Source organism: Catharus ustulatus, chromosome 14 (genome assembly GCF_009819885.2).
Source record: "Catharus ustulatus isolate bCatUst1 chromosome 14, bCatUst1.pri.v2, whole genome shotgun sequence".
NCBI classification, from domain to species: Eukaryota; Metazoa; Chordata; class Aves; order Passeriformes; family Turdidae; genus Catharus; species Catharus ustulatus.
The window spans coordinates 13,286,120-13,304,618 of record NC_046234.1 but is presented as its reverse complement, the minus strand read 5'-3'; the positions used below and the strand labels follow the sequence as shown (position 1 = coordinate 13,304,618).

Genomic DNA, 18,499 nt, shown 5'->3' with positions numbered 1-18,499 from the left:
GGCTGTGCCATGCTGGTAACTGCCCTGAACAAGAGTGTTCTGTGTAATGAGACAACTGAGGTTTATGGGAAAAGGGCTAAACAGCATCCTTAGGGATCTGTGCTGGGAACTGAAGCAGGTGCAGTGGATCATGTGTTGGGTAAGCTGGGGAGATGACTGTCTCTTCAGCTGGCTCTATGGTTCATCCCCCATTCCCCTGTGGGACAGTGTCAGCAAAGGGAGCTCACTCTGGGTGCCTTTTGCTTCAGTCTCAAGCATGGGATCTGCTCCCTGAGCTTCTGCCTGCAAGCTGTCTTCATATATGCTGTCTTTGATTGTTTTATGACTCTCAAATAGTATGTTTTACTTGGCTTTATGATGCTCACAGTGAGGCAAAAGGCATCCTCACAGTGCTGTCAGTCCTGGCTCCAGAGAAGACAGCTCCTTCCTGTTTTCTCAAATAATAAGTGATACAATGCATTTTAAAAGAAAGAGCTCCTGTTGCCCAGCTGTAGCAGTGAGAGGGAAGAGTGGATGCAGAGGAGCTGTGAAACCGTCAAGCTGATGTTGCTTCTCCTTCCCAGAGCTAGGAAGAAGAAGCTGATCTGCTCCCCTTCCTCTCTAAAGACTTGTTTTTGGGTTTAAGTAGTCAAGAGGCTTCCTTATCAGAGTTTTAGGCAGCAGCAGTAGGAAGCCTTGCTAGGGCCCAGCTTCTGGCAGCAGTGGTGGAATGATGCTGTGGATGACAGCAGCCTCTCACCTCCTCTGCTCATGGCTGACACAGACACGGCCCCAAAGCCAGCGCAGGCAGGACCTGCTCAGTGCTTCGCTGCCCTCTCCAAGAGCCACCACTCTGAGGAGACACAGTCTGGCAGAGAATGAGAGAGCCCATAACTGCTCCCCCACTGAACAAACCCTGTGAGACAAGACAACCCAAACGAGTAGAGTCTTCCTGCTCTTGACACATTGAAAGGTTTGCAGCCACCTCCATGTCACCTCCTCTGAAACCTTCATGAGTGATAAGAGCATGTATGATCTTCAGAGGAAACGACTCACTTTGCTTGTGCTGCTTGCCAGGGAATGGGTGCTACCTCTGCCCTCTGTCAGATCATGCTGTGTTTGTCATCCCTGGCAGCAGACCCAGCCCCTCTTTGCTGAGTGCAGAAGGGTGAAAGTGTGATCTGGTCCCAGGAGATAGAGATCTGAGGGGAACTTTGAGGTGCAATTAAATTATTTGTTGCAAAGATTTAATCCAGTTCTTGTCTTGCAAAAAATAACGAGAGGTTTGTTAACCAGCACGTGGGAAATTCTGACTTTGGCATGCGGTGTGTTTTTATCTGTCAGTTTTGCTGAAGAATTGTTTTCCATGCCATGCGGAGAAGTGGCACAAGCCTCTTTGTTCAGATGCTCATTCGAGCAGGAATGTGGCTTTCCCAGCCCAAAAATGGGAGGCTGCCTGGAATTTAATTAGTGGAAATTGTTCATTTGGATCAGTGCAGGACTATTGCATGGACACTGAACTGCATTAACCCTTTCCCTGGTGCAGATGGCCAGATCCTGTAGCAAAGGTTGCATAGCCACGTGTACACACAAGCACACAGGGAAAAAGTGAAGTCAGGAAAAGTTACTGTCCAGAGCTGCTGCTGTATTTGTGGTGGTCAGAGCTTGTCCAGAGGGAAAGCACAAGCAGCTGGATGAGGCAAGCTCATCAAGTATGTTCTTTGCTACGGGGGTTTACTCTAATTCCTCTGCTGCAGTGCGGAGACACTGGCTACAGAACTTGGTGGTGAGGAATCTGTTGCCTTTTGTGTGTTCTGCTTTTGGGATTCCTTCAGAACCAGGACATGGTGCAAGAAAGAAATATTATATCCCCTCAAACTGCTACAATTCCTGCAGGGTCCTGAGCGATACAAAAATTGTAACCTGTGTCAAATAAGACACATTTGTTTGATCCTGTGTCCCTGCCACATCCCGGTGCAGAAACCGTATTGGCCCAGCTTCAACATGTGCAATTGTAGATGCCTCTTCAAGGCATTATAGCTGGACCTTTAAGTGAGCATGCTCCTGTCCTGAGGCTCTTACCTTAGCACATGGGCTGGAGAAGGGCTGAAGCCAGATCATTCTGTCTCCTTGGGCCCTCCCACACCTTGGTATCTAAAATAAGATCGGTTGGCAGCCGGAGGAGCACATCTGCGTGCATCCTGTGTGAACACTCCTCCAGCTGCTGGGATGGAGGGTGACCCCCAGGAGCAGATCAAGATGGGTTCCTAGCTCCTCTGCCCACAGAGCCCACATGGGAGAGCTGGACTTCAGATGGCACAGGAGCTGCTGCAGAGTGCTTGTTTCTTTAGAGCACTCTGGAAATGCTGCATTTATTGGTGTTTCTCCACCTGGCTGCTGTTGAGGGAGCATCAGTGAGGTTGCCATAGCTTCTTTCTTACCTTGCTCCTAAGAGGCTGTAGCAGGTTAGGAGGGAGGTGATGCTGGAGAGGTGATGGGATAGTCTGATGTGTCTTGACATCCCTGGGGCCTGCTGGTGTCTGTATGCTCCCCTCTGACTGCAGTGCTGGGTCTGGAATTGTCGTGTGATGTGCCAGGACATCACAGCAAGGTCTCAAAGCCTTCAGCTGTTCTGCTTTTGGCACTACCATTGTGCAGTTTGGGGTGGTGACAGCCTTTGGCCAAGAAGCAGGGAGTCAAAAGTCCATTATGTGCCTGGCACAGTTGCTTTGCTATAATTAGTACATTCTTCTTCTTGGGCAGATTTTGGAAGTGTCTGAAAAGGATTGTTTTCCAGTCGGGTACCATAAGGAGCATGAATTTAAGTTCTTCAGTCACTGTAAAGCTGTAAAACCTCTGTGATGTACATGAAACTACTCCAGACTGTAAGCTAATCTGTCCTGTGCCTGGAGGAACGTTCACATAGCCATCATTAAATAGACAAGTTGTAGATAACAGGCAGATTCCACACAGACACCAATGAAAGCTTACCTAGAAATGAAAACCCATACGTCATCCTAAAATATGGATCTTAAGTTAAATATTTTGGTGTCTGTGTCTGAGAATACTGTCCCATCTTTGACTACTGCCTTTTGGTAGCAGCCAGAAATCTGGGAAGGTGAAATCCTAATGCTGACAGTGAATGCCCACTAGCATAGGCAAAGGATGTGTGCATGTCTGAGGGCAGTTTTGCAAATGCAATTTCTTCTAATTTTCTTTTTTAATATTAAAACCACCCAAAAGCAACCATGTGAGTAGAGATAGGATGGAGTAATGTTTTGCCTGGAAGTATGTTGCTTAACATTTCTCAGATGAGCAGTCTCCTATAGCAAATTAAAGTGAAACCTGTTTCTAGATGGCAACAAACTGTTGCAAGCTTTCACTTACATTCTGTTGTGTGTTGATCTTCATAACGCTTTAAAATCTCTTTACTTGTGTCCCTTCTTCTGTGAATTGTGTGTTTGGAGCTTTAACCCTTCATTAGCCAAACCTTCTCCATTACCTACCATTCATTTGTGCCCTATTAAAATGAAAATAGGAGTGATAACCCTGTTTTTCAGCCATTGCTTTGCTACATGATACAGACTAACAACTAGTCAGAAATGACCTGATTCTGCATGACTTCCACGTGCATAAATCTCATTGACGTCAATGGGAGTGTTACGTGCAAAAGGACTGCGGGGCATAATTAAAAAGGACCCTTTTCTATCACAATGTGGAGAAAAAAATGTGGTTTCTTACTTGGGTACAATGAAAAGCTGTAAATCATTAGAAACATTCCTGTCTCTTAAGAACCTGACATACTACTTTGCTGTTGAGACATGCTTGGATGAATGATGAGTAACTCACTGAGAAAAGTTCCTGTGTTGGGTTAATCCTTTTTACCAAGTCTGATCATGGAACAGGTTTGACGGGCTGGAAGAAGCCCGGTGGTGTGATAGAATGAAAAGAAGGGATTTGTCAATGGCTTTTTCCACTGTTAATAACGAGTGAGCAGTATTTGACTGATGGAGGCCACCTCCTATAAAGTGGGAGCTGGTCCAAATCTGCTGGTGGTGGGCTGTGCCTCTGCTGTGAGCGGTGGAGAATCAGGCCTGGTCTTGACCATGTTGCTCAGCCTCTCTACTAACAAGTGGAAATGCATTTTACTGTGAGTGTAATGTTATGTGTGTAATTGGCAACAGCTCCAGCTTTACCATCTGGACACATGGGTTGGCTGCACAGTGTGCATGCTTCCACACATGCACACATACATGTAGGCAGGTGTTGAACCAGAGGCAAGCATTTGTTTTTTTTTCCCATGGCATTTGTTGCTTATGTTAATCTTGGGTTTTAGTCACCTACTGTATTTTTCTTGTTTGTTTTGGGGTTTTTAATGCTTGTTGCCTGCAACTGCTCTTTGTAGCATCCTGTCCAGGTGATCACCTCTCACCTTCCTTTTCCCAGTGCCTTTTTCTCCCTCTATACCCAAGTCAGTCCTGCTGAAAAGCTCCTTAGCATCCCTCCTCTTTCTGGACTCTGCCCCTCCTCCTGGTGCATTTCCTAGCTGCTTACCCAGTGAAGCTGTTGTTTCACCAACTACTCGTACTGTGACTTAGCCGCTCTTCTCTTTCCTGTCTTGCTAAGTTGATAGAGTTGCAGGTGATTTGCAGCCAAGACCCCCTATTATTTATTGCATGCTTGACCTACATCTGGGCCTCTTTATTTACTCCACTTGTCTTTAATGACTCCCTTATCCACAGGCCCTGCCGCCTGGTGCACTTCAACCTTTACCAAAGAGGCCAGCACTTGAAAAAAACAATGGTGCCACCACAGTCTTTAACCCAAGCGTTTTCCACTACCAACAGGCTCTAGCCAACATGCAGTTGCAACAGCCTACATTCATCCCTACAGGTAAGTGTCTCCTTGCTTTCCCACCATCATGGTTGTTTATTTTATGACCTTGGTGTTCAGCTAATAAACAGTTTTTTAAGAGTCCTTAGTAAAAGAGTATTGGTGTGTAGTTTCATGTTAAAAATGGATGAAAAATTAACATCTGTTGTTTGATTTTTTTTTTCTCTTCATCTACTACAATTTAGAGCTTTTCACATGTAAAGATCCTTCTTAGCCCTTGTGTGGTTTGGGGTTTTTTTTAAGCAGTCAAACTAAGAAAAATGTCTGCATGTTTCTTAAATTCATACTTTCTGTTTTTCCTCCTTATGGTTCAACTGGTTAATCCCAAATTAATTCTTTGACTCTTGTGTGGCACTCTTTTGGACTCATGTTAAAATGTCTTGTAGACCTCTGTGCCTGCCCTCTTGAGGCTGTAGCACCTCCATGAGCTTGTATCTCAGTGACCTACATATTGCTGCAGCTGTGATTTTTATAGAGGGAATGGCTAGTCTTTAGTAAATAGAAATTATATAATCCTCTTTAAAGGCATATATTTCCCTCTTCCTTGTCTTTTGACCAGTGCAATACCCTAAGCTTTTTAAAAGCAATTTAACTCCCAGCTTTTATTGTACCTTTAAGGTCTCAGAGTTAAATTGAAAGATGCAGTTCAGTAATTCTTATAGGACTGGAAATATTAGTGTGGCAGATGTGACTGACTTCTGACTGGCCAATTAACTGCAGCCAAATGAAAAACAAAACCTGCTTGGAAAGTATTTTAAGTGGCTGAATTAGGAATATTACGGAGTTGATAGCTCGTATTTTAGTATCATTATTATCATTCAGAGCATCATAGGAAAATTAATGTTTTTAATGTTTAATGCTGTATTTACTTGTCAGATTATATTTACATAAATACACATAGAGTTTTTCTCTGGGCTGATCCCTGAAGGTGAACACACAGTGGACCTGCACCTTGCTGCTGCTGTTCCTTGGGGTCAGGGGGAAAGCTTTAGAGATAATCCTGTCCTGAGAGCAAACTTTCTCAGGTGGAGTGTGGATCCAGGGAGTGGGGACCTAAACTCCCTCTGCTTGTGTGGCCTTTCTGTTATGGGGGCCCTTGGAAACACTCAGAACTCAGCAGCTACCAAGATGTTCTTCCAGGGAAGTGGATTCTCCTGCAGAGAGATAGATTGGTAACCTCTTACCTTGTGCTCTGCAAAGCATTGGAGGTGCTGGGCTGAGCTGTCCTTACCACAGCTCTGACAGATGCCAAGTGAAATACTTCTTCAGGAAACACTTTGGGGAATGCCAAGTCCCCCAGCTGGCTACACACTCCTCTTCCCCAAGGTCACAGTTGCCAAAGGTGACATAAGGACACGCATTTCTGATGGAGCACCATAAATCAGCTGTACCCAGCACTTGCTGAGCTGCAGTGCCCGTCTCACGGCAATGAAATTACGTGCAGGCTGATGCATTACGGGGCTGCTTACTGGCACCTGCTCTTGTCTGAAGACATTAATGCTGGGCAGAGCAGCAAATTTCCAGTCAGAGGATGGATCTGTGATGAATTTATGTTGCACATCAGACTCCAGCTCTGGGCTTGGCCTTGGCAGTGCTGAGGAAGGCAAAGCAGAGAGGTGGCACGTCGCAGCTCTCACTGCAGCGAGGGGAAGGCAGCTGTTGCTTTTCTTAGTATCTCCTGTTCAGTTGTTGAGAGATCAGCATCATGGGTTGCCATGGCAGGGGGGAGTCAGGCTGTCTCTTGAAAATGGCATCACCACTGCCATTTTCTCAAGTCCAGAAAAATAAGTGCCTCTTTTAGCTTAAACTAGAAACTTTGAATCACAGGTCCTGCTTGCGGGAGTAAATTGCTTTTGGAAAGTCAATTTTAACATGAGTGTGACATTCTGAGGGTGATGTGTTTTCTGTTGACATGATCAGAAAGAAATCAGCATACCCAATACCCAAAAAATCCCAAACAACCCTGATGGGATCAATCATATAATTTAATACCAAGGTGGGAGGAGTTTATTCTCTACTACCCAAGAATTAAAGAATTAATTTGGTTTGCTGTGATCTCTTAAAACTGAGTTTAAACTATTGATGTACCAATATGCAGAATCTGGTTGCATGTGCTTAAATACTGAATGCTGCAAAGAGTATACCTGCTTTTTAGTTAAAGTGATATCTAACACTGAAGCTTCACTAATGAAATATCCCTTTTGTTCATCTTTCCACGCTTCACTGCATGGTGTGCAGGGTCAGTTCTGTGCATGACACCCACTGCAAGCGTTGGTAGGTTTTTCTACACAAACTTCTCAACTTTTCCTAATCTGAAAGAGACTGCAAGTTAGTATGCATCAGTGAGAACCTGGGTGGCTGAGTGGTGTGACTGTCTATCTGCTGTCTTCTTTGAGGCTTAAATGGTTGTATCCCTTTTAATTTCTGTGCAGTGTTTCATGTGACTTACAATAAGAGAATCCAAGGTGATGTGTTCCCACCCTTATTTAGTTCCACTTCAGAGACAAGAATCTGTCACTTAAATGTCTTTACAACCCATTTAAGTCATCTGACACAAGGAAATAGAAGTGGGAGGATCCTATTGGCTTATTTTTGTTTTATTTTGTATCAAGCAACAGGCAGATTTAAGTTTGGATTTTTAGTTGTCCTTCTGAGGATATTTTAGGAGACTGGTTCAACAAAGGTGTTAAGGAGGAGCATGTCTGGGGTCAGCCCCTCTGCCAGAGCAGGATGCTGCTTGTACAGCGAGAGAAGCAGGGTTTGAACCATGGACTGGCTGGGGAGTGATCTCTGTTAGGGCAGTGTTAGATGTGCAGGTACAGGAGATCATAGGGAGGCACCACTGCAAGTGCACGTGGGATGCAGGGAGGCAGTGAGTACATGCTCCTGAGTGCTGCAGGGATCCACTCTTCAGGCTCAGCATCTGGGTCTTGGTGAAACCTCTGCAGGCCTTTGAGGACTTCCCCTCTGTCTACAGCTGCTAGGCACAGTAGGGCGGGTGAAAGCTGAGCTTTCATCCTCTGACCAAGGTTATGCAAGACTACCAGCATCCAGGTGTGTGCCTGCTTTATGCAAGACTACCAACATCCAGGTGTGTGCCTGCTTTAGCCAGAGGGAGAGAGGCAAGAGCCCTGGGGGGATGCAAGGCTTTCCAAGAGCAGGTCTGGAAACTCTGGCATGAATGGCTAAACACTCTGCTCTTGAACCTGCCTGTTCCCTGTAGCACAGGGAGGACACATCGCTTGCATGACGGGGAGCTGAGTCCCTCAAATGCACCTCTGCCTGTAGGAAACCCCAACCCACACGTTCCAGCTCTCGTGGCCGGAGCGTGCCCAGCCACAGGCACACGCTCCTTCCCTGCCGGGGCTGGCCGTGGCTGCTGGGGTGGAGCAGAAGGCAAGTCTGCTTCCCACGGCATGTTTGTGGGGATGGCTGGGCCTTCCTATGGGCTGCTCGGCCCCACAAACCGCCCTGGGTTTGGGGGATGCCCGTGTGTGCCCCAGAGCATCCCTTCCAGCACTGTGCTCTGCGGGACGTGCAGCTTCAGGAGGCTGCCGAGCTCCCTGCTGCCGTGTTGTCCTTTTGGATGCTCTTCCTGCAAATCGTAGCTGTTCAGATGCATTCGTGTATTTTCCCCCTCTCTGTCCCTTCCCCTCTCCATCCCCTCACCCCCACCCTGCAAGAGGGGAGTTTTGCCAAACCCTATAGAATTAGGGTGGGAAGGAAGCATGTTGAGTTTGTACGGAGAGAGCTCAGTCTGCCAGCCGCTCGTATGCCGTGCCTCCAGCTCTGTCCCGTGCCGAAACATTGTCCCTGCTAGAGAGAGGCGAGAAAACCTGGTGAAAGGGCTGCGGCAGCCGCTGCAAAGTGCATCATGTACCTCTGGTTGCTGGCGGGGACGGGGTGGGGAGGGAAGGGGACAAGCTTTCCCAGGCGGGCGGGAGGGTGCGCTTGCCAAAATGTCCCCACCCAAAGGAACGTGCACTGGCTGTGTCTAACTCCCCACGGGTGCGAGCTGACGTGGGCTTTTGCTAGCACACCCATCCTCTCCCCCCTTTGGAAATTTGGCCCTCGGAGTCTAATACATCATTGTTCTGCTTATAAATGTACTAAGTGTTGAGAATGTTTTGGTTTTTTCCTTAATTATAATTGTAATTGGCTTTTCCCCTTCTCTCTTGTTTATTTTTTTTCCCAACGCTGTCTTGCTTTGCACTGTGATTGCATGCTGCGCCCCGATGTGTCCTTCATGACGATGTCACATGGCTTGTTGCTGTGATTCCTGCCACGCCCCCAAATCCACCACATGTTGCCATGGTTACATAAAACCAACCAACCAAACAAAATATATATACGCTCCACCCTCCTATATGTCGCTTCCATGGTTCCCTTCCGAAAGTGCCCATGATGCACGGTGCTACGCCCACCACTGTGTCTGCAGCAACAACTCCTGCCACCAGCGTCCCCTTCGCTGCAACAGCTACCGCCAATCAGGTTTGGCCCTTTCAATGGCTTTCTTTCACGTGTTCAGATCTTGAGGACCGGGCGAGGGCTGGATCCCGTGCGGGGTCGAGCGCCGTCCCGCCCGGCTCGGCGCAGGCTGGGGCGCAGAGGCAGCGTGAGTGCGAGTGTGAGTGTGCCGGGGATCCGACAGGGACCTCCTGCCGCTGCGGGACGGGCGCCAGCCCGGCCGGAGCGTAGGGATGGGCGATTGGCAGGGGCGCAGGCTCTCCTCCTAAAACACCTTCCCCGCGTCCTCAAAGCACGGGCTGTGGAGCTCCCGGTTGTGCAAGACCTGCAGCACTTCTGCTTTCAGTCTCAAGCAGAAATACCACTCTGAGCATCCTTCCCTGTGGTATTTTGGCATGTCCTCTCTGGGCTGGAAAGTGGAAGTGGAAACACAAAGTGGCCTTCCCCACCTCAAAATTGGACTCCAAAAACTACAGAAAAAATCCCCGAACAACCAAAAAACCAAAAATTGGGGGTGAGGCTGTGAAGTGTAAAGTTTTTTTTATTCCAATGGCATGTCACCCATCCCTACAGAAAGGACTCTGGATGTGCAGTATGTGCCATTGTAGCACTGCCATAAGTGTACAGGATTCCATGCATGTCTGCCGAGCCATAATTCTCTCCAAAACTTTCCTCTGAAGTTACTGAGTGTGATGGCTGCTTCTGCACCAGTCCTGAACTGTATATGCACAACCTGTCCTAGTGCTGCTTCCTGATAATTTGGTGTGACACAACTTCTCCCAGTTAGACCAGAGACATTTCAAACACCTTTTTAAAAATTTTTCCCCCAGGACTAATTTTAGCATTTTTATTTGTCATGCTCTCAGGTTTAGAGCTATTGCAAAGAAATCAGGGTGTCACTTTGCTCTGTAGGAGGCTGTTGGCCATGCTGAATTCCAGTAATATCTCTGAGGGCATCCTCTAGTCTTTTGATGATGTGAGGTCATGAGGATTTCAGTAGTTTTGCCTGCATAAGTCCTAGGCAGTGTTTTACTGCTCACAGTAGGAATTGCCGGTCTTTTTCTGTGCTTTGTTGTTATTTTCAGGTAGAGCAGGTCTTACTCAGACTTGTATTGGTCATGAGAGGAAAGTAGAAATTCCTGTGCAGCGTTGCTCTGTGGCTGTGTGAGTCCTGTTTCAGCCAGATAGTTTCAGGGCATTTCTGTTTTACTTGTAGTCTATGGAGTCAAAATCCCAGTACAATCACCAGGTACTCCACAAGGCATCAGTAGTGGTGCAACTACATTGTACTTAATGTGTAGCAAAATAAAGACTTGGGAGTGGATCCTGTTTTATAAGACACTGATGTACATATTAACTTGATACTGAAGACAGAATGAACAACCCAATCTCAAGGCAATGTTTTAATGTGTTGTGTTCTTTGTTTTTTTCTGCTGTAGATATCCCAGTTATCAGTAGATGAACTGAGTAGCAGCATGTTTGTTTCACAGATGTAGAAGTTCCCGATAGAACAGTAAGTTCCTTTTTGGTATTTCTCTTTATGGTGAATTGATTTGTTCATGGGCAGTGAATCCCCTGAACACGGGGCTGGCTCAGGCAGAGGGACTGAGCTCGTGGGACCTCATTGGCTTCATGCTCTGCCAACTCAACAGGAATTCAGCAGCTGCAGCACAGGCACGGAGCAGCCCCGTGGTTTATAACGAGTTTTCTGTGTCTCAAGTACCTGTGTGGTGTTTGCAGCCTCCCTGTGCATCCCCCAGTCCCATGGCTCTGTTTACACGTTGCTCTTGCTCTGCACAGCTCCCAGCTGCCTGCAGATGCCTCAGGGATTTGCAGTGTTGATGGCAAAGACTGCTCTGGTAATGAGTCAGCTGAAAAGGTGTAACTTCTCTTTTGCTGTTAGTGACATATTTTCTTTCCTGGGGTAAGCAGGATTGGATCAGCAGCAGCTGCTGTGCATCTGCAAGGCTGGCTTGGTCTGGGCAGAATTCTGCTGGTCAGCTGCAGAGAGGGCCTGGCTCATGGTGGGGTGAAGACCAGAATGAATGTCATACACAACATAGTCTTCACTCCACCTGCAGATCCTGGGCTTCCCAAGATGATAGTTTCCTCTGAGAGGAATGATGGAGGAGTTTGTCCTTGGATTTACAGAGTAGTATTTCACAGCCATAGCAGCAAAGTCATTTTTCCATTGCATTTCTTTGTTAGTTCATGAGCTAAAATCTCTGGGTAGTTTCAGTTCTTGACTGTGTTTTTTTACCCCAAGAGAGTAAAGAGCAGTTTGGCCAATTCAACAAGAGGTCAGCAGATTTTCTCAAAGCAGCCATTTAGTATATGCAGATATGCACCCATTTCTTCCTTAGGTCACATATTCCAGACAAGTCCTTGAACACTGGAAATTAATTTGGCAAGCAATTCTGTAATTATATCTATTAGCAACCAACAGAAGCTACTTTCTTAGTGGTGGCCCTTATCTCTGCTGACCTTAATTAAATACCATATGTATACATGACCTGCTAGCTGTGGCCATGGACCCTGTTCATGAGGGGTGACACCAAGCTTATCCACATGAGTGAAAATGTTCAGCTTAGGCTGTACTGCTGTTCCAGATGACAGACAGACATGACACTGGACATGTTAACCCGTTTCCATGACAGTGTAAAACAGCCTGTTCCACCCAGTAAGGAGATCATTTGATTGGAAGAGCTTCGTCTTGAAGTCTTTGAGATTGTTTTCAGCATTTTTTCAGGAGACTTTCCCTGAGTGACACTTTGGTAACTGAAACACTCACTGCTCTGACGGATGATTTTCTTTTCCTCCATGGTTGAAGTAGTCCTGGTAGCCAGGCTGGTTGGTCTGCCTCTGCAGGAGATAAGCTGTTGGGTCCTTCAGTGGAGGATTTTCACGAGTACACCACAAAGAGGCAATTTGCTTCCAGAAGAGGGTCCTCTGAGCACAGGGTTTCTGTGCCTGTGTTTTATCTCTGGGCTCAGTTTGCCTTTGGCTTGTGACTCCTTAGGATCAGATTTAATGTGACTGGCTGAAGGAAGCAAGCACTAACACAGATCAGGGATTCCTTAGCCACCCTCTACTTGGCATCCCATCCAAAAATCAAGACTATTATTTGTCCACTTCTTTCTTTCACTATTTGTCCTGTCATTGTGTATGGGAAAGAGAGAATCATAAGTGCAGATTTAAGAGGATGCCAAGTGTGTTATTGGCAATTTCTCCCTACATCAGAAAATTAATGGAATAAAATGTGTCTGCAACACACTAATGACAGCCTCTTGGGCAACACATTGAGGATGTAAAATGTATTAGAATGACTTTTAAAATATAGATGTATTAACTTCTCACTAGTTCTTTGTTGTTCTTTTCTTTCCCCTGCAGCAGACCATGTTGAAATTCTGAACAGTAAAATTATGGAGCACCAGGACTTCTTGGTGGGAAGCTGCGCATGGCCTTTCTGTATATATTCCCCTCTTCCCTCTATCATTCTCTACCACCTCTACAGTAAGCCTGTTGCAGCCTACATGTTAACCAAAAACTGATCAATGGGAATGTCAAAAAAAAAAAAGAAAAAAAAAAGCACTATAGAAACAATTAACAAACAGCGCTCTGTTATATGAGATATACAAGTAGGAAATTATAATAGACTTTTATAACACATTACTTTAACACACTTAATCATTTTATGACTACCATCATGATAAGTGCATCTGCACAGCGGACTGTTGGTTTACTGTATACTATCGATGGATAAATGTTTGTCTTGTTTTTAAAGTGTTATCTTACTGTTTTGTTTACATCATAGTCTATTGATTTGTTTTAAAGTGTACATCATTATCAAGTATACTCAATACCATTTTTTCATTATTGTTATGTCTTAAGTTTTCATATACTGTAGGTTTTATGGGGTTTTGTTTGTTTTTTACTAAAAATGTTATTGTGGGAAACAGGAATTATGTGCTTGAAAAACACGACACAGAATGTTCTGCCCTTTGCTGGATTTTGCTGTTAATGTCAGCTAAAGTTGCTTATGTTAAATGCTCCTTTTATCATTTAAAACTTGCCTTCAGATAGTCTCCAAATTTTTAGTGATGTGAAAGGACAAGCTATCATTTTAGTCCAGTTCAGGGTTCTTCTTTCAATACAATGAGCTGATTCTGGAAACTTTTTGAAAAAAAAAAGCCACAAAAGCCCAGGCTCAGTAAGGGCACAGGAACAATTTGCTCAGACAGGGGTAAGCATCAAGGGATTTCTGCAGCTCTGTTGTCCATTGAAGTGCATTCTCAGCTGCAAACGGCGCACAATCTCTCTCGCTGTTCTCATGGTGCAGTCAAAACAAACAACAAAAAAATGGTAGTGGAATGAGACAGCTTCAGTTGGGCAAAAGCTCATTGCATTGGAGAGGAGCAGGTGCCAGCCGTGGCTGGGGAGGGCCCGGGGTGGTGGCTCAGCCCAGGCTGGGTAGCACCGAGCCCTGGGGCTTGTCTCCACCAAGCATGCTGAAACATTTTGGCCTGAAATCCTGTATGTGTCTCTTGTTGAAATTTTGTCAGCATGCCCCATTTATTTAATCACCATTTTCCATAAGTGGGTGATTCCCCCTGCCCGCCCCCCCACCCCGTGATCTCTGGCCCTTTGAAGCAAACACATCAGTAACAAAGCAGCAAAAAGCTCAGCATAAGCTTTCTGCTGCAGATAAACATTCGTCTTAATGGAGTTCCTGTCAGTCAGTGGATTTATTTTGGCACCTTCTACTTGATCAAGAGCAATGTTTGCTGCACAACAAGGGCTAGTTCTCAATACCTCCTTTTCATACGCACGAATAAAACCATTTCAGCCCGTGCACCCTGGACAGCCCCGCCTGTCGTTATGCTGCGTTGCTGAACAATCTGGCTGCAGAAATGCATTTTGGTTGAGGATACCTCCAAATTCATCCCACTCATATCTCTACAGTATCATTGGCATTATGGAAGAGATGGATTTGCTGCTGTAAATCCACAAACTCCATACAAGGAGAAAAGAGAATCAAGCAAGAGGTCAGCTCACAGTGTCTGGAGGGGTGACGACCCCGAGCCCAGAGTGGTCCTGTAGAGTGCCAAATTCAGACAATTCTTCTCTTTTCCCAGTTCCTTGGCCTTGGTTAGATTTTTCCTTGGCCCCTCTCCTGCAGTATGAGCACAGAGAGTTTGCTAGCTGTGTGTCTCCATGGGCCACGAGCGATGGAGGCGCAGCCCCAGGGCAGGCTCTGACCATCTGCCCATGGAGACTCACTCATAGCATGAACCTTTGAGACCAGCTCAAGAAGGCCTTCAGGAATCTTTTTATTCAATTTGGCAGACTTTGAACCAAACCCTGATAGAAAGGGGAAAAAAACATCCCCCCAGACCTCCTTTATGGACCTTGAGTTTTGACAGTCGCTTGTGCCCATGGATGTTCCCCAGCCACCTGTGCTCACAAGTGGTGGGGTGGCCTGAAATCAGTGACTCTCATTTGTATTGGCAACCACATACCTGTTCTTTTCACCACTGTGTTTCTGTTTCCCGAAACCATAACATTGTTAGTGGAAAAAGTGGATTTGAGTACTTCCTGTTTGAAATTATTTGTGTATCAAAAATGGGTTTTGCACAACCTGTGCCAGTGCCTCAACAAAGAACAGAGCTGATCTTCTTAAGCCAGAAAGGATGCATTCAAGCTTGTATGGCTTTATGAGTTCAAGGAGGTTGAAATTTTTTCAGTGCTAAATGGATTTTTGTATATCTTGAAACTTTGATGTAACCTCCTATTTTATTTATCGACTTAAACATCTGGCATAGATGTGCATAGAATGTAAACCTAGAATACAGCTGTTTTCATGTCACATTTAAAGCACTGAAAAAAAAAGCGTTTAAGGATTATTTTTTATTAAAGAGGTCCAATGAGGGATGTTCAGGGTAGTTATATTAGGTGCCACAACAGTTTTTATATTGCTGGCAAATTTAGAGTTAATTTGTAAATGAGTTTAAGGAAAGAAAAGCTTGAAGCACTAAACTTCACCAAATTCAAAACAATCTCGGCAAAAATGCCATTTTGAGGTAGCACTATTTAAACTAGTTGTGCAATGACTTGCTCTAATTTTCTTTGTTCAAGAAAGAAAAGAAAAAAAAAACCAGTCGCCAGACTATAAATTTCCTAAATAGACTATTACAAAGTCACCGAGCTAGTTAGTGACTCTAAACAAATGTCATAAAAGCATGAATATCATCCTTTATTTGACAAGAGATGTATGTAAGTTTGTTTAAATCGATATAATTTTAGTGACATTTTTATAAGCTTCCCACTTTCCATGAACCTATATTTTTTATTTATCCAAAGTTATTTCTCTTTGTCCATTTCTCTCAGCCTTATGCAAACAATATGCAAGAAATGCTGAAACTTGGATAAAACGGGTCATGCAGAGGGAAAATGAAAGCTGAGATTGATCATTTTCACGAAAAAAGGTTGTTAGTAGTTTCAATAAAAAGTACTACTACTAAACTGTAACATAAGCAGACAATAAAAGAGGGATTTAAAATAAAATGGATTCATAAAACTATTAAGATTATTTTTGTTAAGTACAGTGTTTTTAGTAATTTGGAACATGATTTCACAATCAGCCGTGTTTTTTAGTTGGAAATTTTTAGCTGATGATTTTTGACTGTGTATTTTTTTTGCATCGCAACGTTCTAGCAGCCGTTCCCTCCGCGGGCCGCGCGTCTCCTCCCGCCGGGGGCTCCCCGAGGGTGGCACGGCCTCGCCGGGGTCCCACGGCTCGTCCCGCCGGAGCCGCGCGCGTCGGTGGCGCGGGTGGCCGGAGCGGGACACGCGTGGCCGGCGGTGTCCCCTGGCGCGGCTCGGGCTGGCGCTGGCGCGGTAGGAGTAGCTCTAGGACGCGCCGGGTACACAGCGATTGAGAAACTGGAGTCCTCGTTTTGTTGATCCCTTGTACATTTCACAGACATGCAAATTGAAAAAGGTGAAATTTATGAGGAAAATCTAATTTCCCATTCCTGTTGAATGGATTTAGTTTGATATTGACCTGATTTTACCATGTGCCTGTTGAAGGCCTTAGAGTATATACTGTATGTTAAAGACTGTAATAACTTTAAAAAAAAAAAAAATAGTTGATAGCCTAATCCAAATGTAAATAGAGCTACAACTCATTGTTACTAGGCTACAACGCATTAATTCATGTCATATATTTTCATTTCTCTACCATTAGTTTTTAAGGTTTTCATTATTGCTTTTTTTGATATCTTTAGTAACTAATGAATTTAATTTTGAAGGAGAGTTAGAGAAAGTTTAAAATTTTTAATACATGTATTCAGCCCATTTAGTTATATTCTAAACCAACACTGAAGCATGGTAAGGTATAGAATACAGTCCATAACTAGTTTGTATAGTTTACAGTTTAAGAACAAAATTAACTTTGTATGTAACTCCTACAATGATAGATTCATTGTTAACTAATTATATTAAGTTGTTGTTGCTATGGCAACAAAACTACAACATGGCTACCTTTGTATACATTATTTGTGAAATTTTCACATGTAAATTAAAAGTGATGTGTAACAGTATGAGCTTGTTAAAGGTACAGTTCGATACTGTCAGATAAAGATATGATTGAATATTTTTAAAATCCCAAAGTCCCATGTGAACGCTGAATTTGTGTCTTTAAGGTCACTTTTTCAGTCAAGAAGTTTACAACACATGGATTTAGAGTCAGGTTTTATAGCTTGTAGAAATTGTTGTGTGGCAAGGGTTATTCCACAGTATTTTCACTTCGGAAACACAGCAGCCTGCATTTACAACGTAGTGACCGGTCTTGCTTTCATTTCACATCCATTCACACGGTGGGAATTCAGAATTAATCAGTTTTCAGTACTGTAGCTTTGCCTGCAATTTTCTTTTCTCCAGAAATTGAACACTCACACGATTACATTACGATCAGGGCTAAATGATTACTCATATAACTATTTTAATACTAATTTATATTAGCAAAAACTGTACATAAGAAAAAAAAAATATTGTGGAATGACCCCGTAACAGTGTTGAAGATACAAATATGCTGCAGTTAAACTGATTCAGTTAGTGTACGAATGTGTGAGACACACCTTTTTTGCACTTATGTACATAGTCCACGAAAGAAATCCTTGGAACTTATTTTGAATATAAAAAGTCTGTAATAATACAGGAAAAGTTTGTAAAAGAGATAGGTATTACTAAGGCTTTGAAAAGGAGGAGTTTTTTGCTATAAAACTTATCTGAAAGCATGATGTTGCTTTGCTGTTGTAAAAGCTTTGTAGTTTGCCATAGCTTATTATACAGCAGACTGATAACAGGTCAGCTCCAACCTGCAGCACAGAGAATGGGAAACGGTGTGGAATTAATTAGTAAGGTCACTAGCAAAGATTCAAATTACTTTTTTTAATCAGCCTACATTTTCAAACACACCCCAGGTCATGTTTCTGATAGATTGTGTTCTCAGTGAATCCTATTAGGACTGGTGGGTCCATGGCAGCACACACACATTTTTCCTAGCACCTAATCCTATTTCTGTCTGGAAGTGTTTATCTGTGGGAGGTGACTGTCATTGTGGTGTTTTAAATCCCAGAGTGAATTTGAAAGGTCACAACTTCTTGATTTTTTTTTTTTTAACCTTTTGGGGCAAGGTAACAAAATGGAAGGAGCTGGTGAGCTGTAGATGGACAGGGATGGGTTGGGATTGTCTGGGACCAGTTCTTTCTGCTGTGTGACAGCTGTGGTGTTTATTTGGGAGGCACATGGTGCTGCAGGTGCTTGCTGGGGCAGGGAGGTGGAGGCTGGTGGCAGGAGCTAACAAGCCCCTTTGAGTTGCCACCAAAGGAGAGCAAAGCTGTGGCCCCTCAGTGAGCAACCTCTTGTTCCTGTTTGTGTTGGTACTGCTGGGGATCTGCAGTGCTGGGGGATTTGGGAGCAGCTGAAGCGCCTGTGTTTGACCCATTTATTTTTGATTGGAACAAGTTTTAGTTTTTGTTGGATTTTTTTAAAGTTTTTTTTTTTTTTTTGGTTTTTTTTCCCCAAGGCCCAGTTTTGCTTCAGAAAAGTCGCTGGTTTTGCCATGAGTCTGCTCCTGACTCGAGCAGTGACTCAAGTC

The 18,499-nt window shown here is 44.4% G+C and overlaps 1 protein-coding gene across 8 annotated transcripts in view; it reads left to right on the top strand.

Moving 5' to 3' along the window:
* The window catches only part of MBNL3 (muscleblind like splicing regulator 3), an 89,084-nt gene extending 73,161 nt beyond the window's left edge, over positions 1 to 15,923 (top strand). For 6 of the 8 annotated variants that reach the window (XM_033072068.2, XM_033072066.2, XM_033072064.2 and 3 more), the window contains 5 exons: positions 4,722 to 4,872; positions 7,111 to 7,146; positions 9,269 to 9,363; positions 10,779 to 10,852; positions 12,730 to 15,923. In XM_033072068.2, the coding sequence (XP_032927959.1) occupies positions 4,722 to 4,872; positions 7,111 to 7,146; positions 9,269 to 9,363; positions 10,779 to 10,835 (339 nt within the window). In that variant the 3' untranslated portion in view covers positions 10,836 to 10,852; positions 12,730 to 15,923. The remainder of the gene's footprint in view (positions 1 to 4,721; positions 4,873 to 7,110; positions 7,147 to 9,268; positions 9,364 to 10,778; positions 10,853 to 12,729) is intronic. The other 2 variants (XR_004419357.2, XM_033072069.2) reach the window with 2 other exon arrangements.
* Positions 15,924 to 18,499: the final 2,576 nt, after the last annotated feature.